The 26,826-nt window shown below is 39.3% G+C and overlaps 1 protein-coding gene across 1 annotated transcript in view; it reads left to right on the forward strand.

Annotated features, from left to right (window-relative positions):
• Nucleotides 1-26,826, forward strand: part of PTPRR (protein tyrosine phosphatase receptor type R) — a 142,952-nt gene that overhangs the window by 42,828 nt on the left and 73,298 nt on the right. The window contains exon 4 of the mRNA XM_065632240.1: nucleotides 23,138-23,251. Within this exon, the coding sequence (XP_065488312.1) occupies nucleotides 23,138-23,251 (114 nt within the window). The remainder of the gene's footprint in view (nucleotides 1-23,137; nucleotides 23,252-26,826) is intronic.

Consider the following 26,826-nt stretch of genomic DNA (forward strand, 5'->3'; position numbering starts at 1 on the left):
TGTCATTTATTACACTTAACGGGTTAGAAAAGAGGGCAGCTCTCAGGCCTGCTGAGCTCTGTCTTGCAGAACTTAAACTGCTTGACTTTATTGCAGGTCATTATTCACCATGACCACTAGAAAAAGAGGAAGATTCAGTGGAAAACATACAGCCCGGGTCTGTAGGGACGGGGGTGATAGTGACCGTATTCTGTATTTTCTGCCCTCATTACTTGTTCTGTTTCTCCCAGTGCCAGTTGAATTTCTGTGAAAAATGGCAGCATTGTGTATAATTAATATTGCATATAATTTGTAAATCGGTTTGTAATGTATTTAGATGTCCTTTTAGATGAAAGGTTCTCACCGTTTTCTCTGTGAATCACAGGCTCCTTTCCTGTAAGGAGATACAGTGAGGCATAAACTTTTAGCCACAAATCACTTTCCTTCCATGCCTTGCACTTTTACAAAAACAAGGCATCTCAGGAGTTCCATGTTTAATTTGTATATCATTAAACCAAATCCTTAGCTTTCATTCTTTTAATTTCCCTTGTCTTTCTTTTCCTTACTCTGCATCAGTCATGTTAATTTAAATAATGGAAGGTCTATGCAACTGCTAAAAAAAGAATGTCTCAACTCCTCTCCCTGCCCAATTCTTACGTTGTGATTCAAACAACTGCTCAGGATATTAATTATTAAAAACAATGGCACCCATGAATAAAATACCTGGATCCTTTTACAAGCTTGTTAGTAGTTCAGATATTCATTCTGTATAGAAAGCTACTCAAAAAAGTGACGATACACTAGTAAATGACATTAATCTTTTAAAGCCTACTGTGGGTGGGAGAAATATTGTAACGCATTGATTACATTTGGAGTAATGTAGTTAACCACTATGTGCGATTTACAATGTTTTTCCATACAGTAGTTTTGCATTGCATTTGTATGTCAGTCTGAGGAATGATCAGGAAGCTTAACAAGTGTCTAGATCTGCCAGCTGCCTCCCTATTATACAGGGGTTTTGCAACAAGCTGCAGACCCCGCTGTGGATGTACTTGGAGGCATCCAAATCCAACAGGTGCAGTCAGGTCTTAAATATGATCTCCTGATGTGCTGTTTGAATACGCTTTGGTTATATGCCTATGTTTGATTTATTTGCTAATAGTATGTTTAAAGGGTGGATTTTGTCAAGGAGATATTGATCATTGGTTTTTTCAGGCTTCGCCAGATTTAAATACTGAAATTAACATGTTGCCATGGCTGCCTGTATTTAACCCTCCAGATGGACAGCAGTGAATAGGATGAGATCCTGTGTTTCAGCTTCTGAATTAATTGTCCAGTATCCTGCTGCAAACCTGCCTTCCTCTGTGGTTTTTCTTCGTGAACCAGAAGTCCATCTTTGCACCACGCGTGACTTGGCTGTAAGTCCTGTTCCACCAGCCCAGGGAGGAGGTCAGTGGCCTCTCTGCAGAAGAAGGGCAGAGTAGACTGTGCGGAGTAGTAACATCACAACTGTACCACCCCACCACAGCCCACAAGTTCTCTGGAGCCCCTTTGCCAGAGCCTTTCAGCGCCATATGCCATCTTTTGGACCATATTTTCCAGAGCCGCAATGCATCTGTTATTGCCAGACTCTTTCAGTGGAAACACGCATACTGTTGAGCTGGTGCTCATCCAGGTTAGGAAGGTGGTTACATTTTTAGAATTTAAATTGCTTTTTAGTGTTGGTTGCCTGGATGAAGGCTTTTGAATAATGAATATTGCTTAGTTATTGCCTTGGATTGAAGGCAAGTTATTGATTAAATATTCTTGGACATCAGTTTCTGAAACTCATCTCTCTGAAACCTTGATTTTCTCCCACCAAGATATTGACAGATGGAAAAAAACCACATTTGTTATGGACATTAATTTGTTAGTATGCGTTCTGTGTACCTTATACACAGAGACAACTGAGGAGCAGGAGTTAAGTGATAATAAGTCCATAACGATGATACGTGCTAACAGCAGGGAACTATTATCATACACAATCAAAAAAAATATTTTTATCATTACTTTTATTTATGCGGAACAAGATCATATACATTTAGCCAGCGCTTTTTGTGCTATTTTTTGCAAAAATGTTGATATAGTTATGAATAATTTTCTCTGAGCTTAAAGCACAGGAGTGATTTCCCACAGTAATCAAAGCAATGTTACACTGATAAATTCCTGTTGCAAGCTCCCTATGTTTCATGCTAGGTTAAGTACTCTGTAGGCCTCTGCCCTAGTGAATGGAAGTCATTTAACAGTCTTATATTTTATTTTTTGTAATTTAAAGTTTATTTATTCAGTATTGAATGGCTGACAAAACTTTTGTCAGGCCCTGATACTGCAAAGACACCGGGCCATTGGACATGAGGGTGTTGTCACCTTAATCTCTCTGAAAGAGTTTACAGTTGTGTGAAAATGTGAATAGCTAAATTGTACATGAAAGCTTTGTATCCTTTTCTAAGGACTTTGAGCATTTAAGGTCATTACATGAGTAATTTTCAAATTATTCTAAATATACAGAAATGTGCCTTTGAAATATGTCATTTTCTTATGCCATTAGGGTCTGTGAAGGATGTGGAGGGGAAGGATAGGAAACATCACAAACTACAGCTCTGTCATTGACTCCTAGCTGAGATTTTCCCCTCCATTGTGCCATTTGTCAATCTCTGCAATGGTTGCTAATCAAATTCTAATGATGTGGTGATTGACTTGATCAGTTGGATAATTAAAGTCACTACTTTTCTAAATATCAGGTTGTCATATGTTTGGATTGCTCTATTCTTGACGTTGTTGTTGTTCTTTTTCTTTTTCTTTTTTTTAATAACTGAAGAGATTTGGATGTGTTTCGCATACAGAAGAATAACAGCTGGTGAGGAGGCGAGGAAGAGTAAGCTGTAGCTACCAAAATAAGGGATAGCTTTTATCATATGCCATTATGTAGAGAGTTCTTGTCTTCAAACCATATCTTATGCGACTCTTCATCCTTTGTCTAAAAGACATGCGTGCCTAGATGCGTCCTTTTTCTGGAAGACCAAAAAAACCTAAAACCTACAACTCTTGTTAGCGTCCTGCCTTGCAATGATAGTAATCTTCTGAAAAGAAGTAGAGTTAATCCTAGTGTAATGATTGAATTAGAACAAGCACCAGCTTAAACAATAGTCTTCAGCAATATGGGTCTAGGTTCAGTCTCATATTCCATGAACTATAGAGGGAAAAGCCTGTGGTGTAAATGATTGAGCAGAAAATGCCTCTGAAAACATCTACCTGCACAGCACCTTTACGGTCCTGCATCTGAAACACTGGGCAGGTGAGAAGGCAGGAAACTGGATAAACTTCAAATCATATTTAGCCTCAGAAGCTTATCCCAATCTGACAGATTCTGTGGAGTGCTTTGATCTCTAGCAAGTTCTAAGGGCAAAAACGTTTTTTTTAATATTAATACCTAAGGCAATAGCCTTCCTGCAGCTTCCATAGGGTCCCCTGCTATGCTCTTAATGAATGAGGCAAAGTCTAGGGCTGAAACCTGTCTTTGAGAAGCTATTGGGGGCACTGCTATTGAGTTCAGTAACTGCAAACTCACACTTACATAATTTATTTATCACCACTTTCTAAAGAGAAAGTTTTAAGTGGCTTCCTTCGAGCTGTTTAGAACCTCTTACACATGACAAATTTATCTTTTGAAACTAATGACAGAATTTTGCAACTGTTTATGACAATAATTAACTAATTGACAAAATGCTTTTATTGTTGAGAAATAATACTAACAGAAGGGACATAGAAAAAAAATGAAATATTGCAATACTAGTTATTTGTAAAAGTGTTTTATTGAAACCAAATGAAGAAAACTTAATTGAAGCACAACAGAGCATGTGAAGCATATCATGTCAGAGCATGTTCTGAGTTTTTTGGGGGGAAATCCGAATTTTGTAGTGCTAATACAGCCCAGAGCAGCTCTGTAGCCTAACCTGTGCACTCAGTGCTCCAACTCACATCATGGGAATGGCTGCACTGTGATGTTGCCTTCTCTTCACATGACAGCTTCATCCTTCTCAGAAGCAGCGTGGCTCAGATCAGATGGGGAAGATGGTTCTCCAGATAGTGAGCAGAAGACCTCACCCAGTGTTGCTGTGGTTTACTCAAGAAGTCTAATCAAGAAGGAATGTTCAAGAGAGATCTGTTGAAGGTTGTTATTATGGCAAAGTACAGCAGGCTCAGAAAATCCCCCAAGGCAAAAGTGATTTGACACAGGATTAGTAGCAGGGGAGAGATTTCATATGCTTGCCCTGTCCCTACTCTTCCCTTCGTGTCTGGTTACAGCTGTGCATGAGACACAGTACAGGGAGAGCAGGACAGAACCAGTAGGGCTGTGTGCTTCTGTTGTAAAATATGAGCACTGGCATGGTATGAGTAATGTTTTAGTTTTATTTCTTGGGAGCTATTTTAAGATTTTATGCCAATTTATGCACAACTAAGCATGAAATAGAATACATATTTCAGAAAATTTCATGCTGTGAAGTGATATGAAGGAGGTGTCTTCCTCCTTCCTCAAGTGTTACATGCATAACAGATTTGTGATTAGCAATGGTGGCCATCATTGTATGCCATGCACTATCCATTATGCTATTGTAAGTGTTCTATAAAATGCAAAGGCTAATAAGCAGCAAGGCAGCAAAATTCTGGAGCAGAATGCTGAATACGTGGATAATTTTTTGGAATAGGAGCACTCATATTCCTTGAATGGTCGTAACAACTGCTCTGGAAAATGATTGCGAAATGCCACTTTTGTTCTTGGCAGGTCTGTGCCCCGTGTTTATTCATAAACACAGCTGTTTAATATTAGATACAAAAGTAAGCTTCTCATTGTTTTATTGTTGTCAACCCTGTAGCTTTGGGAAAGTGATCTGGATCAAACATTTGAAGATCAAGCCAGACAGTTTCTTACTGAAAGAAAGAAACATTTTTTTAACTTTCTTACTTTACTGATTTTGCTTTTTCCCTTTGGAAAATGTCCGTGTCATTTCCCCTTATAGAATTACTTCCAAATTTTTGTTCTAGGAGAAAACTTGCTGTAAGTCTGCAATATAGGTACAATGCACAGAAAAGGAAAAAAAAAAAAAAAGGAAAGAAAGAAAGAAAGAAAACACTGATTCTGGCTAATTTTTAATATCAAGTTTGATTTCTTATCATAGAATGTTTGAACATGGAATAGACCTCTGATGATTATGTAGTCCAACCCCCTGTCCAAAGCAAGGTCCCTCAGACCTGCAGGTTTCTCAGGACCTTCTCCATTTGGGTTTTGAATATCTCCTAGGATGGAGAATCCACAGGCTCTCTGGCAAAACTGTGTCAGTGTTTGACAACTTTCACACTATAAAATGGTTTCCTTATACCTAAATGAAACCTCCTGTGTTTCAGATTGTGCCTGTTGCCTCCTGTGCTGTCACTGAGCACCACTGAGAAGAGCCTGGCACCATCTCCTTTACTACCTCCCCTCAAATATGTATACAGGTTGCCAAGCTCCCTGCTGTACCTTCTCTTCTCCAGGCTAAGCAATCACCTTCCAGGGGCTCCCATCAAGTTCCAGCAACTGATGATTTGGAGCCACTGTCTTCAGGGAGGTGAAGTACTGTTGACTTTGGTGCTTGTGTGAGCAGCAGTTGGTCCCAGACCACAGGTCTCCATGTATCTGGAGTTCAGCAGAAGCCTAGAGCTATTACCTGAAACCTCTGCTGCTGCCAAAGGCAGCTGCATTTCTCCCCCAGCTCTGTCTTAGTTCAGGCTCAACAGAAACCTGGAGCACTTGCTGCTTTGCAGTGTCTAGCCTCTGTAAGGTGTAAGGCCAGCAGCTAACCTCAGAAACTCAGTTTTCCTCATTTTGATGACACGGAAGGCATTATAGTCCTGTAGGCATAGGCCTGGCTCCTGGGCTTGCTTTGTTACATGGACATAGGATTGAAAGGAGAGCTTTTTCTGGCATAGAGACTCACTTCAGTATTCAGGGTTATGCATTTGTGGACTGTGCCTGAAAGCCCTGGACCAGGGACTGTGAAGCATCCACTGGTTGCAGGCAGGTAAAAAGAGGATGCAAAGTAAAACAGGGACATTAAAGCCCTGAGTAGCCATTGAACACCTTCCCCTCTTCAGTGTACATCTACGTGGAGAAGCAAAAACAGTAAATGATGCTCCTGAGACCTAACTCTTTTCTAGTTCATTTCTCCAGGCAAACTCTGCATCTTTACATTGTTGTGTAGGAAAACACATTCGGAGGTGTCCACAGAGGAGAACAGCTTTTATTAGATTGTTATGCCTGTCCACTGACCCTAGACAGAAGTAGGAATTTAATGTAAGGAACTGTTGAGCTTATACAGCAGAGACACAGCATAAAAGATGTTTTGCTTACATTATTTTTGTACTTTAAAATCATTTATCCTTGGCATGTAATTTAGAAAATAGGGTTTGATGACTGTTGATAATTACCTGTATTTTCTGTGATCAGCATGTGTAGTGTTCAAAATTGATGTTGCTAATTAAATAACAGAAACAGGAACCAAGAGTTAATTGCAGTCTGTGCAAGTTGCCCCTCAGGTATTTTGTGTCACCTGGTAAGTCTCAGCTTATTAGCAGAAACAAAGTCAATAAGTGTTTACAGAACTGGAAGCAGCTGGAGAGTTACAAAATCACCATGTCCCCTAGAAGCTGTGTGCATGTGAACGTGTGCGGTCATGGTCATGGTTATACTCCTGATCAACACCATGAGCAAGACATTAATGAATTGAAAAGTAGTAGAAAATGACAGCCTGCATGTAGTTCTCCCTGTTGATTACCAGGATACAAAACATAATAATTGAATTTTACCACCTCTGTGACGTGGCTATACAGCTTCCAGTCAGTTCAGAGATTGGGTAGGGATTGTATTCCCATAACCTTAGTCTGCGTGTTGTCCTGGGAGTATCTGTTCACTTGGTTATCAGGTATGAACTTTGACTCACCTTCTGAGTCACTCCTTTAAAAAACATATTTATTTGCAAGTGGACTACATACGCTTTTCCAAGATTTATATTGTCTTGAGTTTAGCTATATTAAGCACATGATGTTCACATGAACTTCATCTGAATCACCCATTGTGTCTGACCTGCTTTGTTGTTTATCCCATGTTCCCTGATTCTGAGTGATTTTGTGTAGCTCAACATACCTCTAATAAGGATGTTGACCAGCACAGAGGTAGGAGCAACTTTCTGAAAGAGGTCATCTGTTCCAGCATATTTACAGGTTTAACTCTACTTACTCTTTCAGCATCCACTGTGATTACTTTTGGAATGGAATATATATAATATACGTCACATTACTATCACCCCTTGATTTCTTATCCCTCAAAAAAAACCTCTAGAAGTTGTTCGTTCTTTCTTTACTCTATCATTATGAAGATTTTGCCTTCTCAATGTGTGTATCCCTGTAGATATTTAAACAAAAAAGCTCAAGTAGTTTTAAGTTTACTGGCCCTGGCTATCCATTGATAGCGTTTCTTCCTTTAGTCATTTCCAGCAGTTCATATAGACTTCCATTTTTCTATTACAGTATTTACACGGTTATGTAAAAGGATAAAAATTAGCCTTCTTCACAGAAACATAAATTCTATTATTCTGTTTCTAGTCTTTACACAAGCTTTGCAGTTTTCATCATGAGGAAGCACTTTGAGTTTTCATATATGGGTAATATCTAGATGTCAGCACTCTCTGGATTTGAAAGCAGTGCAGCAGGCTTTCCTAGAGGGCCAGAGCATATTTGTAGCTCACAAAGTATTTCTCTGTCTCTCCTAAAGAGGCTTTTTAATTGTGGCCATACTCAGCAAAACAATTTATAATTTGGAGCTGTCATGGGCCAGCTGTCTTTTCTAGATCTGTGGGATATGTGAGACAAGAGCCTAAGGCTGAGGTGGCACTGCCATGGTCACTGTTTTCAGAATTCAGAGCAGCCCACAACTGGGTTTGCACTGTGGATAGATGGACAGCCTCAGCCTGGGATCATATTCATTATGCAGCTCTTTAGGAAACCCTGATTTACAACCTTTTTATACAGAGGGAACTCATATCGAGAAAGACAAAATTAGTCACGCTACGGAAGTGCAAACATCACTAATGGTGTGAAATTATCCCCTTGATCAAGTATATATAATGGAAGAATGTTGGAAGAAAAGACGAATACAGAATTCCCACGGGGGAAGGAAACAAGATTGATAACATTAAATCTGAATTCCTAGTTCTCTTTCTGCTTTTCCAACTTCCTAAGCCACTCTGTTATTGCTTCTTACTATCAGGTATCATCTTCCTTCCCATTATTTCAGCTTTGAACCAAGAATGGCACTGCTGCTTCTCTTTACACCCAAATGTGATACTTCTTCAGTCTAAAGTAAGCAACCACATGCTCTACTAATAATTAAAGCTCTATGTGTTCCATTGAACTTGAAGTTTGAATACACAGGTATGCATAAGTATCTTAAGGATATGGCCTTAAAATATCACATATATCCAAACAGTCATCTTCCATAACGATATAGAGACTATTGACTAGTAGCTTCTTTCTTGCACAAAAACTTTTTGAAAATCATCTTTAAATGACAAAAATTGTCACCTTTCTTATGTAGGTGTATATTCTACTTTATTTTACTAAATTATCTCAAAAATATTAAAAATTAAAAGCTTTGAGTCACTGAATGAAGATTCAGATTTTTGACTTACATAAATTGCAGAATGGTTGTTCAAGTATATTAAGTCTATTCGGATTCCTACAAATGTAAAGAAATTATTATTTATTATTTGCATTTTGCAAAATATTTTTGCAAATGCATTTTCCTCATTTGTGAGCTGCTCTACGATCTGTGTAATCTATATGTAAATGGTAAGTGCAAAAGACAGAGGAGAAGAGACAGAATTCAGAATTACAATGAAATGTAGGAACTTCACAGTTAGTTACAAGCTTACAGCTTAGAATCTCTAATTGTAGGCTAACTTCAAAAGACTGGTGAGTCATGAATATGTTTTCAAATTGTATTAGGTAAAAAGCACCATTCAGCTGACATGTCAAGATCCCCATCTTATTCAGGTTATGCAAGTAATTTAAATGCTTGTCTTGTAATTTTGCATGTTAGTTATGTAATATATTGTGATGTCAATTAACTGCAAAAATTGTCCTTAATGTAATAGAATAATCTTTAATGGTATATAAAACAGGCTTCAAATGGAAAAGAACATCCATGAAGTATACAAAAATAACTTAGATTCAATGATCTTTGTAAATGATATATGGGAAGTCCTCTTGTTTCTGTACTTTAAAATCTATGTAAATCTTAAAATTTTTTGACTTTTTTTAGGGCTAGAACACCAACATTTTCTGAGATAAAGTATAAAAAATAACTCCAAAACCTGGAAAATGAGATAGTGAGCCATGTTGGCCGGAATTCTGGGCTGTGTGTCCAAATCTTCATTTTTATTTATAGAACTCACATTACATACCTTCTTCATGTTTGTAAGATAAGCACTTTGCCATGATGCACTTCTGTTTCTTCAGAATTAATGTTCTTAATCCCCATTGCTAGATCCTTTGGTATGCCCACATCAAAAGAACTACAAATGTAAGCTGAGAATTATTATTTATTACTAAATTGTTCTTTCTTCTTACATCCTTGTTCTCCCTGTCAACCAGCATGACATGAACCCTCACTGTGTGTTTGAAATCGTTTAGGAAGAATACAAGCAATTCTGCATTTAGCAGAAGAGGCACCACACGACCATGTTATACATGCCTGACAAATAGACCTGACCCAGGAAAGATGATGTATGTGAGAGTAAGGGAAGAAATAAAATTACTATACGGAAGACCAAAAGTTGTTATGACAAATAACAACAATACTGTCTATTACAAACTCATAGAATCATAGAATGTCCTGAGTTGTAAGGCACCCACAAGGAACATCGAGTCCAACTCCTGTCCCTGCATAGGACAACCCCACGGTTCACACCATGTGTCTGAGGACATTGTCCAGTCTCTTCTTGAACACTGTCAGGCTTGGGGCCGTGACACCTCCCTGGGGAGCCTGTTCCAGTGCTCCACCACCCTCTGGGGGAAGAACCTTTTCCTCATGTCCAACCTAAACCTCCCCTGGCACATCTTTCTGCAATTCTCTCAGTTTCGGTTGGGTCGGTGTTGCAGCTAAAATGCCTCCCAGGAAATGCACACCAAGGAATTTGGCAGGAGCTTCTGCTGTGTTCTGGGGGCGAGTGAGCTCTCGTTCAGCACAGGTCCTGGTCTTTGCCTCAACATAACATAACACAACATAACAAACATAACATAACATAACATAACATAACATAACATAACAACATAACATAACATGACATATAACATAACATAACATAACCATCACATTTTGAAAACCTTTTGGCTACGATGACAGAGAATATTTAAGAATGTTTACCTTCATTTTGCTGTTTCCTTTGATTAAAACATCCAAATGTCTTTAGAAAATGGTGATTTTGATTTTTTTCTTAAATTTTATTTTCATCTATTCCCTCCAGTCATTTAATTATGCAATTTCTGGAAGGTTTACTGGTAGTGTTATATTTAATGGAAAAAAGATCATAAAAATGAGAAGCTGTAAAAGCCGTGTAGTTAATCTTATGTTTCTTTGTTCATCCCAGCATGGGGTTGCTCCATTTTATTACCCATTATTTTTGTTCAGCTTTGTTTCAGCTAGTGAAATGAGCATTCCTCTGCTACTACAGACAAAATATAATGATGAAGCTTGTAAGACAAGTTTGTTGGTTTAAGTTCTAACTCAGAACAAAGGCAGAGGAGGGATTAGTTGACAGACTGAGAATGAGCCCTGCCAACCCTAATGGCCTTGGTAATCTTCTCCCACATTAGCAGTAACCTACCACATTTTTCATTGAGGTAACGTGCTGCCCTGTTGCTTTGGTCAACTAGTAATGATGGCTTCTGGATGTCCAGAAATCCTGCGAGCACATCTATAGAGCAACTATATTTCTCTTGCGCAACTGATCCAGCTTGTTCTGGTGAAGTTGAACTTGACGGTGTAGGCAACACCATGATCACAATGTTAAGGCAGAAATGTGCTGGGCCCTTTGCTGCACACCTCTGGTGTTGGGTCATGCAGTGGGTCTACACCCCCAGGTTGAGTTATGTGATACGGACTCCGCTGTGCAGGGCTGACAAGAGAGGTGGTGGATGGATGTAGTATGTATATATATTCAGGCTGCTGCACAACGCTGTGGCTTCTCTGTCTTTAGAGGGGTGAGAGACAGGACATGAGAGCAGTCCAAAATACGTGATTTGCCAGCACTGCTTGAAGAGAAGGGGAAACACAGCAGAGAAGTGGAAAGTGGGGGTAGTGCAGGACATAAAGCTCGCTCAAGCTTTACGGTAAATTTACATCTGCATCTTAGAGAGTGTAGTGCGTGTTTAGTCTGGCACTGATGGGATCCATTGGGTTTGCTCCTGAACGCTGACCAGTAGCTGTGCAGGCCTGGCACGTCTGTGTTTAGCTGGGTGCAGAGCCGCCCCGAGGGCAGCCTGCATCTCCCAAGGAGTCACGTGAATTTCAGTGGGGTAATGTCAGTGGATTTTCTTCCCAGGAGCATTTGCTGGTTGAGATCCTTTGCAAAATGGATTTCTGTCTTAACACGGCTCAATGGAACAGAAACTTGTAAATGAAATTCCCATATTTCTCCGTGTGATACTGTCAAAAAAATGGTAACATATAAATATACAAATTTAAATCATGTCCCTCTACTTTTTCTGCGGCTTTGTAGCTTTTGGTTTGCTTTTATGCTTGAACTTGTTTAAGTAGACACACATCCACTGATAAATTTAGGCCCTAAGTTTTAGCTATGTACTAAAATAATAGAAGCCACGTGGCTTTTTATTAACAGGCATAGATGCTATCACTGTGTCCCTTTTCTGGGGAATAAGGTAGATGCCCTGTTTCTTTAAGAAGTCTATAAGACCTCTTGCCGTCATTCACAGGACTTGTGTTTTGATATGGCAGATATAACACAGATATTTCTCTTGACTGGAGCCATTTAGGGCCACAAAGATGATGAAGGGAGTGGAGAAAGGCTGAGGGAGCTGGGTCTCTTTAGCTTGGAGAAGAGGAGACTGAGGGGTGACCTCATTAATGTTTATAAATATATAAAGGGTGGGTGTCACGAGGATGGAGCCAGGCTCTTCTCAGTGACAACCAACAGTAAGACAAGGGGTAATGGCTTCAAGCTGGAACACAAGAGGTTCCACTTAAATTTGAGAAGAAACTTCTTCTCAGTGAGGGTGACGGAACACTGGAACAGGCTGCCCAGGGGGGTTGTGGATTCTCCTTCTCTGGAGACATTCAAAACCCGCCTGGACGCCTTCCTGTGTAACCTCACCTAGGTGTTCCTGCTCTGGCAGGGGGATTGGACTGGATGATCTTTTGAGGTCCCTTCCAATCCCTAACATTCTGTGATTCTGTGATTCTGTGATACACTCAGTTTCTGAGTTAAGTATTTCTTCCCAGGCATCTCTTCCTGCTCATATGGAGCAGCAGCCACAGAATCACCGGGAATCTCACAGGTTTCCAGAGTGCAGGGAAGAGGCAGGAAAGGTGCTTAAAAGTGCATGGATTGTGGTCACTTGGGGAAACCTGGAAGACTACTTCTTGCACGTTTAAAGAATACTGTTTAAAAATAAGAAAGAAAAAAAAAAAAAAGGAAAAGGAAACTTCAACCCCCAGATTTACAATTACTACTTCTCACTGAAAGAAATATGAATTATTTTGGTTTTGTGTATGTGTAAGAATGAAAGAACCGCATGCAGACAGTTTTTAATATTCTCTTTTAAGGGTGACAAATTATGAGTATAAAATGGAAAAAAATGCATTTTTCTCATTCTAAACATCTGAAACACATTGACAGCTGTGTTGCCTGTTTAAAAGAAATAAACACAGAATGCTCTTCTTATCCTAAACATAAAAGAGAAAAATTGAAGATCCATGAATTAGGCTCTGCCTCACAGTCATTTTAAAGCAGTAATATCTGATATTACAAAGCACCACAGCCTTTTCATCTTTGACCTCACAAGTGGAGTAATCTCTAAAAAGAAGTCCCTGAAATTAGAATGCAAGTCATTTGCTAAAACTTCTTCTCTAATAGTTGAATCAGAAAACTTGTCCTATATTAGGACATTTGGGACACATTGTATGTGTCACATTTCCAAAGACAGAAACCCAAATATTGAGCTGCTGATCAATACAATATCATTATTAACATTAACTGGAATTGTTGAGGTAAAATACTCCTCAAGCCTTTCTTGAGATTTGGTGTTAATGTTTTACCTTAAGCTGTGCCTTTTCTCTTTACTACTAGACAGAAAAGGAAAATCCTTCGTCTGCCCAGCTGCTCGGGAGAAGGGGAATTTGTACCTCATAGCCTCCAAAATACATTAGGTATTAGCAATTTCAGGAGGTCAAAGATCCTGAGACAGTTGCCAAAATCATGAGATTGTGTTTTCACCTGCTTTCCAGTTTCTGAGTTTACAGGGTTCACACACAATCACTAATGGATTTGATAAAGCTTTGAGACAAAAGCACATATCTAGTTGCATGAATCCACAAGAGGATAAACCCGAAAGTAATGAAAGGTTTGTCTAAGAAAAAAAGCAGGTCTCCAAAGGTTTTGTGTGATTTTGCTTAACTTTGTTTGAAGTTCCTAATAGTTAAAGGACCATAAGGCAGAAATTATGAGGGTGCCTTATATTGCCTGCACTTGGTTTATATGGATTTGAGTGCTAAATTAGTTAGGACAAAGTCAGTGGTAGAAGTTTTTTCCAATAATATGTGAGTGTGATGATGATAATAGCTATAAACAAACTTCAGTAAGCCAAAAGGTTGAAAGCAGATAAAGACCCAAAACTTTCTGGTGAATTGTGTCACACTAAAGAGCCCTTGTTGTTGGATGTTTGTTTCCTGAAAACAACATACTGATCTCTCAAGAGCTGAGGTATAAGAATCGCTTCTTACTTTGAAAGTCTTGGCTGTCGTAGGCAAATAACCCAGACTGTCCTGGGACACAACCTGCAATCAGGAATTGTACAAGAACAGACTTTTGTCTAAATATCTCGATTCTGCTTAAGCCAAATGTATTTTAAGACTTTTTCTCAGATGTATTTAAAATTTTCTTCTTCATATGCCCAGGAACCACAGAGAACTATAATTATGTGAAAAAAAGGGAAAGCACTTGCCTCTTTCTATAGCATTCCCATTGTGCGTATTCAGGCAGATTTTGCTCATCTGAAACTGCTGATAAAAATTGTGTCTGAAAACACATGGATGTGAAAGCTTGGACATCAGCAGTACTGAAATCTTACTTTAATTTTCAAAGCAAAGAAAAAGCTTACTAAGAAGAGTAAGTCAGTGGGAGTCTTTTGGCCACACCAGCTCCTGAAAGATGTGGAAGTTGCAGTATTTAGATTTCTGGTTTTGTTCTTCATTACTTTGTAATGTTACATGCATATATAAATGTCTGCTACAAACTAAATTTAAAATTCTGAAGGTAAAAAGAAAATTATTTTGGGGTGGTTTTTAATGGAAGGCATTTTGATGTATTGAGGACCATTTTGCAAAGTTGTAACAAGAATTTAAACTTCAGTGACTAAGAATTGTTTGAAACATAAAACTAGCTGAAATGAGGGTTTTACAAAAGGAGCAAGGAGAAATAATACTGGTTTTCTGGCATTTCAAGCTTTACGCTGGCTCTACCTAGAGATTTAATAATTGGAGAGTTAAAACAAATGTATTATAAAGTGCTGTGCTGAACAGACTCAAAAGAGCCTGTTTGCTCTGAGGATTACAGCTGGCTTTGGGATAATGAAATAGGATGTGACTGGTACAATCATGCTGTGCGTAAAAGTTGTACCGGACATAATAGCACGATGCATTTCTTTTGTAATGGAATGAATAATTTTTTTGCTAATATTGAATAAGGGCAGATAGGACAATTTTAGGGAGCTCATTATACATGCCTCTCAAAGAATGAAAAGGTTGAAATAGTGTCCAGCTGAGCTCTTCCAGCTCTCCTTGTGTTTCCACCTCTCAGTATTGTCTTGTGCTTTTCCATCATCTTGTCCTTTTCAACAGTGTACCATAAGGGAGGAGGGCAGGCAGAGGTGGATGGAGGGTGGAAAAGCCTAGAAAACTATCAGAGCTTTGAAGTGAACTTCAGCTGTTATTTTAAGAAAACTGAAATGCATTGTGATGAAGTAAATTCCAGTCCTTGAAGAAACATAGCATCAAATCTTAAAAAAAACAAAACCAAAACAAAACCACAGGAATTATCTTTTGGGGGCAACATTAAAATTATCCATGAAAGAAGGTGAAAAGTTCCATTCTACATATATACCCCCGTCTTCTTACTAAAATATATAAAATCCTATGAAACAGTCAAATCCTATTGTCCCCATTTTATAGAGATAGAACTGAAGCAGATTAACTGAGGCAGACTTGCTCAGGCACAGCAAAATTTTGGCCTCTCATCCCTACTACTAATCAATTTGCAGTAATGGAAAATGCTTCCAGTTTGGTACTCTTTAAAATAGATGTAGTATCTATCATCATGGCTGAAGAAATAGTATACTTCCACATGCAGGAGAAAATTTTCTCCTTCTGTCACTAGGCACTGAAATTCCACAAGGTGGTCAAGCAGAAAGTTCCCTCTGTCCCAGAGAAGCTCTAGAAGATCAACCACGAAGTCCATCAGAACTACTGCAGCCTCCTGCCTCTCTCCTTCCCCCTTCCGAAGGGCTCCCACAGTACAGAGACCTACTGGGACTGGAATTATTTAATGACAAGGCTGCACTGAACTTGTGTCCCATGGACAATAGATAACCTTTCCTTCCCTTCTCTTATACCACCTTGGCAATGACAAGCATGCAACCCATGGGCATTTGGGATATGGGATTCTGCAACCGTCTGACTCAGAAGAAGTCCTATTAACTTTACTGGACTCTGGATAAGGCTATTCCCTAACTGAGGTGGGGCCGTGGTGTGGTAGTTTCCTACAACCTATAGTACATTAGGTGTTTGGAAGCTGTACGTACTTTCTGGCTTTCAAATATATAATGCACGATTAATACATTAATGATACCAGAGGAAAGAGGTAAAGGGAAAGGAGAAATGAGTATAATGAGCATTGAGAGGACAGTCTAACCCACGCTCTCAGATTGTCACCCCACTAACTCCGTCATATTGTGGTACAGAAACAACCCACACAACTCAGAAGCCAGGAGAATTAAATAACCTACCTTCTGAGATTTCCTTCAGAAGAAAGATGGAAGACTATTCTGTGTCTTCTTATTAGATGTGATCAGTAAATCCACCTTACCTTGTGACACAATGGTGTCAAGTGACACGGAAAGAGCTGACCCTTATCTTTGCTAGGAGACTGCAAGCCCAGAGATTAATGCAAAACACAGGACTGATAGAAACCAAAGTGCGCCTTGTGAAGACAGGCATTAACAAACCTTATCCTTAATAGGCTGAATGTGTTCTCATACACTTTAATCATCCATGAAGGTCATGGAGTCTTTCTATAGCTGACTGACTCACCACCCAAGAGCATGTAAAAGCTCAGTGAGGGAACCTTGGACAAAAGCCAGACCTCACAGATGGAGCATTTCCCACTCTTGTGTTGGTGCTTCCTACTGAAGTGGTCAAATCAGCCCGAAATCAGCTGATCTCGTTTAATAAATTAGTTCTCGCTGCAAAAAGAAGTGTAAATCTGTCACATAGTTGAGACAAACCGGTTTAGTCATATCACCCACCCACCTCCAGAGTAGCTTTGCCAGTTCGAACTGTGGATGCCAGCAGGGTGCCCTGGCCTCACCTCAACACCGGGTACAGCATCTCTGTGATGCAGCAGCCTCTAGGAACATCCTCAGCTGGTACCTACACGTGCAAACAGGACTTGTGTGAAATCCAGTATCTAGTCAAGGATGATGGCCAGCACTCAAAACTTTTGATAGCAGACTGAGAAAATTATCCTTTTATTGCACAAGGATTCATCTTGGTTTCTGATTACTCAAGGTTTGGCTTCAACTGTATAACATTTGTAGTATCTCTCCTGTACAGTTTTCAGGGACATTTGTGACTTTCAGCATCCATCTAAGCATCCAGCCCTTTTTCTGCCTATCGTTCAGTTTTTGGCCTCAGCAACTTCCTGTGGTAAAAGGGTCTGTGGATTAATTGCAGTGTCTGAAAAACTGCTTCCTTTTATAAAATTTTATTTTCTCATATTTTAATGAACATTCACTTGAAAATCAGTATGGAGGGAAACCATACATCTGTCTTAACTAATTAGATTAACCCTACATTTCCCATTAGTGTTACTTCTGCCTTTGATTTCTTTCAGAGAGCTAATAACTTGCATAAATATTTAAATGTATATGCTTTAATGAAAAATTAATAAAGAGCCAAAATTGTTCTTTAATGCTATATGAGAAATGAATAAATCTAGGAAATATTATGCTTACTTTAAACAAAGATTTTCCATAAAAGATGTGGGGGTTTTTTCTCCAGCCAAAATGTGAGTGAAGTTGTACAATGTCACGTCTTGAAAAGCAATATCCAAATATACAAAACTTCTCTGGACTAATCAGGACTGAAGCAATCAAAGTATCCCATTCCTAGCACTTTTTCTTAATGTTTATACGGATCCAATTTAGAGTTCTTTTTCTCATCACCCAAACACTCTTTGTGCAAGCACACTTAAATTTGCACAGGCTACATGTGAAATTTGGAAGTTTGGCAGATTTACACAGTCTGCAGCCTCAGTGACTCCTCATTAGAAAATGAGTGACTTAAGCAGAAGCATGTTCCAGGTCCAGGCCATTTCTCCCCCTCACAATTTTTCAGAATATAATAACTCTCTGACCTTAGAAGGATTTAAATGTCCCAAGATTAATATTTCTAGTCACATTGTGTTTTAGCAGAAATATATTATGTACGAAAGTTTGAGTAGATCACTGTAGGCAACTGCTAATACATAGAAACATGAAGTTTCTTTAATTAGTCACCAAGAATAGTTGATTTTATACTCATAAGAATTTTATATTAGTTTACAGATGTATTTCAAAGTTTAATGTGGACTTCATGAAAGGGCAGTATTCTCCTGGAGAAAATAACATTGTAGATATAGAAGTAGGTAGGAGAGACAGGAATGACACCACAGACACCAGCTTGGTCTAGGGCAAAGTGCCTTTGGAAGCTTGTCTTGGCAAAATGCTTTGTTCTACTTGCATAATGTTGACCTGCATCAGAAGCTGAGATTCATGGACTACATGAGATGCTAAACACGCTGTGAGCCATGCCACACAGAATATTATAAAAGCCAAAATTTTCTGCAGATGTGTATTTGGCCACCTGAGCCAGCCAAAGGGATTAACCTGACGTCCAGTGCAGCTACGATCTCAAGTCATTGAACAGCAGCAGGAAGGCAATTCTACTGTGCTTTAGGAGAAGAAAAGAGAAAAACGCAGGTATTTTCACACTTTGTTGCCAGATTTTTTGTAGTCCTGTACCCAAACTGTACAAATACAAGTCCAACAATTTCACCTTCACTCCTGATAAATATATCCTGCTTTGGTTGTACAGCTGAGGCAGACTTCATCCCTGATTATTTTTCTTCCTGTGTATTCAGGCTAGCTGGAGGTTTGAGAAAACAGCTATGGTGGTGGGATCAGGAGGAGTTCAGAGGGGATTAAACAAGGTATAGAAAAAGAATTGAATATTTGAGGCTCATTGCAGAAAGGATATTACTGATGATAAGGAAAGATAAGAAAGAGAGGCATATCAGAATTTTTATTGGGAAGCAGAACTTGGCAAATTATAATTTATTATAAGATTCTAAAAATATTATTTCAGAAACTGTGTTATGCATTCATCCCTTTCATGTTTGTGTTTTGTTTTGTTTGTTGGTTTGGTTTTTGTTTTTTTCTTTAACATGAAGATCTTTATTAAAAAGCCTCTGTAGGATCTCAGTTGTGAATGGTCTTTGGTGTTTTCCTGTGCTGAGTTTCCCTCTCTGGAACTCTGTCTTCTCAAAGTTTCCACTACAAGCAGAAAAGTCCTTCCCTTCAAACAAATCAACTTTGCTTGGATCAAATAAACCTAGAAACTGTGGCTGTAGTTGCAATATCCAGGTTGGTAATTGCCTGGGGAAATGAGTCCTCCAGGGTGTTCTCCTCTAAGCTCAACAAGTCGCTATTGCCAACAGCCGTAGCAGATTCAAAATTGTAAAATCCTTGGGGAGTAGGTTGCAATCCATGATAAACACTGCAGATGAGCAAAGGGTAAGTGATTAGTGCTGTCTAACTGGGATGCTTCAGCCCTTTCTTTTCCAAAGCAAAAGGAGCAACTAGAGGAACACAGTAAGAAATAACTTGTGTATCTATGTTAATGCTTTGTTTTATTTATTTCTATAGATTTACTTTACAGGGGTTAATTTCACGTTTTATTGCAGATGATGTTAGAGAACATAATGATTTTTTCTGTGTAATTATAACCTGTAAAGGGCTGAACAGGTTTCCATTCTAGGAATGATTCTCTTAATGCCAGTTTATACTATGGGTGTAATGTGCAGGTATTATTGCATTTGTAGTTCGTCCATTATCAGTTTTCTATCCTAATCTCTTACCTTTATGGACTACAGTCAGCACAGTATCTAGGCTTGCCATCAGAATGGCACAATAACATTAAAATATTGAAACTTTAATAATATTTTAAGAATTTTCTAGTGATAGGAATAGTTAGGACTTTGTGAGTTTTTTTCTTCTTCTTTGTCTTCTTTCTTTTTCTTTTTTTTTTTTTTGGTGGTGGGGAGTTTTTTTTGTTTTGTTTTGTTTTGTTTTCTCTAACTTTTCTCAACAAAAATTATCATAGTTCGGAATTGGCAGAAAGGCAATTTTGTGCTAGACTCTCAGGTCAGACTTAAATTTCAGTCACCTTCTAGAGGGCATATGCCGGACCTAAGAATATAATGCTCCCAATCTTTGCCTTCATCACAGACCTTGATGGTGGCAGTATGCATTATTGTATGATAACATTCGCGTAATTGAGGAGACCCATTGTCTTTTAGTTCTGAGTAGGCATGAATTAGCCTGGATCTTGACAGAAGGGACTTGGGAAAAGTGTATAATCTTGCCCTGTTCCTGCCATTTTCCAGAAGCATCCAGAGTTGACCACAGGATACTGAACTTGATGTGTCTCCAGTCTGGCCCACTTTATGCTTTTACAAATCTATTACAAACAAGGGGGTAACAGAGAGCACAGAGCACGTTTGTGATGTGCTGCTCACTGTAAAGCAGGTGCTCTTGGAGCCCCATCAAGCATTTCTATATGTTTTCTTTCACAGATCGAGTTAGAAATCCCATTCCTAAAGTGGCAGATTCTGGACTGCTCACTTTCCTCTTGATACGAAGAGGCAAACACGCTGTCTTGTGCTGCCTGATGTAGAACAAGTAGTGTTACTCTTACTGAATTTTTACTGTAATTCCCAAGGAACTAAGCTTCACAGGAACACCAGCAATTGAGAAGCAGATTGCTTCAATGGACAGCAAGGCAGGGTTCTTATGAAAAATGCAAACTTCTTCTTCCTCAGATACTACTTGGGGTTTTTGGATGAATAGTCACACACAGACAAACACACACACACACACACACACACACACACACACACACACACACAAACTTTATTACTGCACAAGAAGCACCCTGAAATGAGGCTTAAGGATGAATTTCTTCCCACCCACCACTCACTTATGAGGTTTCCTAAAAGGGCCCTGAAATCTCCAGCTGCAAGGCCAGGTGAGCCTTCTAAGCAGGCTGTTGCCAGACTGACAGTGAGTGCTGTCATCTTCAGGCTTCCCTCAGAACCACCAAGGACAATAGAGATGTAGTTGTTAGAGAGAGACACACACTGTGCAGCCTTTTATGACTATTTGTTATAAGACATGGTGGACCCAATTCAGACCTCATGGAAGGAAATGTGACTCTCCTGAAGCTAATGGAGCTTCGCCACATTTTATTGTCCCTGGATATGATGAACCATAATCCCAGTGTACTAAATCTATTAGAATTTATTACCTCTTTATAGGCTCTTTAAGAGCTTCTATTTCATCTGAAGCTGGATATTTTTCTGGCTGTTTCATTTCTGTGTCTTTATCAGCGAGCTCTTAACACACTATTTAACATTTAATGTATTCTGGTCCCTGGCTCAAGTATGTTTAAGTGAATGAATTTGGATTTTATGCCTGCTAATTTTGCTCAACAACAACAGCTAGCATTATCCCCATAACGCGGGGTCACTGACTTGGACAAGCAGTTTCACGCTCTTTATCCCATCCTGATGGATCTCTAGGGACCATCACGACAGCCTTCCTATTTCAGCAACAACTCCCTTTCTCATTTCCCCAGCATCCTCAGACCAGGCTGCCGTCTTTCAGTGTAGTGATGGCTTCACAGCTCCAAACCAATTCTTGTCTGCTGGATCACTCAGGTGCACCGTGTCTGGAGTGAACCTGTCTGAAGAACAGAGTAAATGGTGCTCGGATCTGTTAGATCTCCCTGTCTCCCCTCCCAAGACATTTCTCTGTTTCAATGACAAAGCTGGAACAGTTTTGTGGCCACTCAAGATATCTGTCTAATTCAAGAAGAAGCAAAGAGGAGAAGGTTTTGCATTTTGAAAATGCGAGGGTTAAACAGTAAGTTAAATTGAAGAATCCTTCCAGCTGAATTAAGGCTCGACTGTGTGGTAAGAGTGGATCTCAGTTGATGTATCAAGACCTGACAATCCCATTAGTGTAAAAAAATGAGAAAAAGGGGGAAAAAAAAGAAAAACTTGCAGTACTGATGGAAAAATCAAATTCACAGTGGAATAGGAAAGCAAATATTTTATGGTTTTATGTCATAACTAATAAACACTGATAAATAAAGAACAGTCAAAATGTGTGCTGCTGTTTTTGTTTGAGAAAAAAATTGCCTTTCTTTCTGGACCATAACTGTATTCCCAGTGTGATGTCTGACCCATGGATATTTAATTCTCTTTATGCAGCTCTGGTTAGGAAGAATACTTGCTTGGATCCTCAGAGCAGCAAGGTGGCCTGTGGCTCTAAATAGGAAGTTGAAAATAAAAAATCTTTTTTCAGCTCAAGTCAACTGGCTTACTCAGAACTTACCAACTTTCTAAGTCAGAAATTGCCAGAAACATTGGAAGTCTTCTGGGACTGTCTAACATACTCCTCTTTCATCTCTCCTTCATTACGTATGGTCTGCAAAGGGGATATGGAAGTGAAGGAAGGGACCCCAAAGTACCACATGGAAGTACTGGCCATCAGGTGTCATGTGAAGACCCCGTATCTGGGTCTTATTTCCTAAGTGAAATTCCACTGACTTCACAGGAAGAACTTGAAGTTGAGGAAATGTTTAAATTTCACTGTGATTCTAACATAGAGAAAGAAAATGCTTCAGTGATTGATATAGTTGGTCTGCTGAGAATTATAGCATTCTCTGACTCACATGAGGAAGTTTTAGGAAATTCAAGCATGTTGAATGTATCCAGTATGTTTCTTTTTTTATCTCAGAAACCACTAATCAGAATTAAAATTGTATAATTTCTCTATGTCTGACTCGTTCTTCGCCTGCAGGGAGAAATGCTAAGGTAAAAATCAAAGCAAATCTTCATTGTGTAAATCCAACATCTCATTCTTTAAAGGTGAATTGATGTTTAAAGCTTGACTTTCATTTTTAATGTAGTAATTGTGTTATCTTGAACTCTGACTTATTCAAGGAACTTAGCCAAAAACATCTGGAATGTATTTTGAGTGTAGTTGAGGAAAGGTGGTACTTTGCTAACAAGCAGGATTTAAGATGCTTAGATTTTCCTTTGGACTTAGTCTTTATTGCAATGCAAATGGATTGCACAGATTATCATTCTGGGTAAAAAACAATTAGCGACAAGTCCTAGAGATCCGTCATCTTGAGAACTAACGGAATGTGTTGAGCAAGGAGTTCATTTGAACTGGTTTTGTTTTTCAGACACTGCAAATGGATGTAAATAAGCTGAATATCACATTGCTTCGGATATTTCGCCAAGGAGTAGCAGCAGCACTGGGACTGTTACCTCAGCAAGTTCATATCAACAGACTCATTGTAAGTACCAAAAGGCTGTGTATAATAAAATGTACCTGCTTATTCAGAATTCTCTTAAATTTATTTTCCTGTCACTACAGAAGAGTACAATTAAATAGGATAGAAAAATACTTTTTTCCATTCTTTTTTTAACTGCACTGCAGAAAAAATATATCTCCATTACAAAATGATTTAAATTTTCTTTTGAAAGGAAACCATTCTCAGTTGCAGTCTAGAGAAAAATTAAGTCAGATAAATCTCTTTTGTGTCCTATTCATAAGTGGATTGCTTGTCCCCCAGTCTTCATTTCAATGCAGTTCTACATCACAGTCATTAAGAAACACTTATTCATTTTTTTTTCTCAAAGGTTGAATATTGCTCAAAAAATAGGCGTGATTCTGCCTTTCCAAGGCATCTCCACAATTTGTGCTCAGACTTTCCATTAGTAAATTAAATGTCTTCTCACAATATTAATATTCATGTTTTGCTATTCAGCTGTAACAATCTATGCTCAGAAATGATCTTGTATGCTACAGTATCATATTTGCAAAAGATGATGATAAATGTGCTCCTAGCAACAAAGACTTTTAAAAAGCAATTCTCATTGTATGGTTTTCTATGTATGGTTAAGAGCATACATTCTTACCACTGTTGTCTTTTTATGACAGTTTTGCCATGAAACAAAGAAAAAACAACATCATGTACGAATTCCTAGCATTCGATCCATATTGCATAAAGAAGAAGAGTTGTTTTATTTTATTCTACATGCAGGTTGGATATTAGGGAAGAAAACTGACAGGTTCACCATAAAAGTATTTCCTGCCTTGATAGCTAGACAGGGTTGCATACATCAAAAAGGATTATAAAACTCCTGCAAATAATGTCTCTGTGAGAAAGGATCACACAAGAAGTACAGCCGAAAAGATCAATAGGAATGCAGTGCAGCCCTTTTCATGTTTGCCAGGGATGTCACTCATTCATGACAAGTGATGCTAAATCTGCTTCATCTCCTGCATTAACTAGAATGAAAGGTTGAAAAACATATTCAGAAAAAAGCACAATTAAATGAGAAATGTTCCAGAGTGTGGGATGTGTATTTCAACATACTAAGTCACTTAGTAGCTTTCTCACTATGCTCTGTGAAAATTATCTAAGCTGAATTAACTAAGCAGAAGAAATATGCTTTTTATTTTTCTACTGGCTACATAGCTTTTCCCTTTTTCCTCTCATTTGTAATCCAAGTGAAGAGGTAATGTCATTTTGCATATAGCTCTGAATACATAAAGTACTATTAATTAATTAGTCTTCTCCACATCTGTAAAAGTCTGCTATGAGTACATCTTTTAATGATGTAAAGGAGAGCTCAAAATTTTACCCTATTTGCTCTAAAAATCGCACACAGAAAATTGAAAGTCACAAGGAAGAAAAATACAATTTAGGAGACATTGCTCCCACTTCCCATCCTTCCAACATGAGACAGTTCCTCTCATGCAGAGTGCTGGCAAACAAGCAGGGCACATCAAAATTCATCTCACTTCACTTCAGCCTAGTCTAAGCTGCTCATCTAGGCTCCCTGTAAAAGCAATATATAGAGAAGGATAACTGCAGGAGGAGAGGCATTGAGATCCTGATTATTTTAGGATGGATTAAATCATTCTCTGGAGATGCCAGTCTCTCTCCACTGACTTTGGAGGTAGTTTAGATGACTGAAGTGAGGTAAGCTGACTCCTTCCCAACAGAGTGGCTCTCAGAAGTGGTCAGGAGCCTAGCAGGCAGGATGTGGTTGGGCACAAGGAGAGCAGAGGGCTTGCTAGCCTCTTACGTATAACAACACGTAGTGTGCCAGGAAATATTAACTGGGCGCTTCCAGTGTCTCCTTAAGCTTTCGAGTAAATCCTTCTTCCATAAAGGCATTTTAATGGGCAGAAGAGCTCCTGAACAGAGGAGGCACAAAAGACTACAAATGCTGTGTCCCCATGAAGCCTTTCCTTATGCCTGCCACCTACACTCAGGACCAGACACCTATCCTGGAGAAAATAAGGCTCCAGGGAGACCTTATTGAGGCCTTTCAGTGCTTAGGAGGAGACTATAAGAAAGATGGGGACAGAGTTTTTAGTAGGGCATGTTGCAATAGGACAAGGGGTAATGGTTTTAAACTAAAAGAGAGGAGATTCAGGCCAGACATGAAGAAGAAATTTTTTACAATGAGGGTGGTGAAACACTGGCCCAGGTTGCCCAGAGAGGTGGTTGGTGCCCCATCCCTGGAGACATTCCAGGCCAGGCTGGACGGGGCTCTGAGCAACCTGATCTAGTTGAACATGTCCCTGCTCATGGCAGGGGGTTGGACTAGATGACCTTTGAAGGTCCCTTCCAACCCAAACTATCCTATGATTCTATGATGCTACCCACATCAGCGACCGAGTAGGACCACAGCCTCAAACTGTCAGCTTGACAAAAGCCTCTGCCTTGACCTGATGGTCCAGACCCGTAGGTCTGTTTTCACTCCTTATAAACCTGCTGATCTGAATAGTCCCACTGAAAAATGCCTGGTCCCACACGTAGCCAATGTCCTTGTCAATCTTATTGAGCAGATGGACCAGCAGCACATGTGAGAGCACAGCAGGCAGATTTAGAGTGAACACATTTGAAAGCATCTCTTTCCGTGCAGCTCTACTCTGAATACAAAACTAGATATTTTAAGAATAGCAAAAGATGTATTTTTCTCCACTTGAGTAAAGATAAAGATGCATATTCAAGGTGACGGGAAGGAGGCAAGGGAAATCAGGATTATCCTGGTATGAACTGATCTCTCCCATCCCAAAACAATGAATAGCAAATAACCATACCGATGAGGTCCTTGCCTGTGCACAGCAATGCAGGTGGTAGCTCCATGCTTACCTTGCATGTGTGGAACCCCCGAGGTCTGGACTCTATGTCACAGCCTCAGCTAAGTTGGCCATAGCCCTGGGGAACTCAGGTTCACACACCCTGTGTGGACACCAGCACTGTCTGGAGCTCTGGGCTCAGGTGCTCTTCTAGTCAATCACAACCAGAAGAACCCTCCACTTTTGCTCCCTTGAGACAGAGTGAGCATCATTGACATCTCTAGTACAGCACACTTTGGGCTACCAGGGCTGCATCAAAGACACCAGAGCAGGAATTAATAGAAGGGAGAGTAGACGTGCTCATTTTACCCATTAAATGTAAACAAAGCTTTTCTGGTCCTTTCATTTTGTTTTGCCATTTTAAGGAGTTGCACCACAGTTCACTTTTAGACTTCATTATACTTCATTGTGGTATATGTCTGCAATGTCTTGACATGGGATTAGAAAGCAGTGCCAAAATACCACAGCACCATACTAAGAATTCCTGTTTAAGGACCACCTTCTAAACCAAAGCTGCATTTCAGCTCAGATCAGATGAACTATCTGCTAAAATCCCTGCTGGCACTTTGCCCTTGACCCCATCCCACGGCTCCTCCCCTCACTATGGTACATTGACCTGTCTCCTTTAATGGCACTAGACTCAGGAAGAGGATACTTTGTCAATAGCGAACAAGACAAAGCACATGTGCCCAGGTATGGTATTTGCATTTT

The sequence above is a fragment of the Caloenas nicobarica genome, chromosome 1, assembly GCF_036013445.1.
Source record: "Caloenas nicobarica isolate bCalNic1 chromosome 1, bCalNic1.hap1, whole genome shotgun sequence".
Classification (NCBI taxonomy): domain Eukaryota; kingdom Metazoa; phylum Chordata; class Aves; order Columbiformes; family Columbidae; genus Caloenas; species Caloenas nicobarica.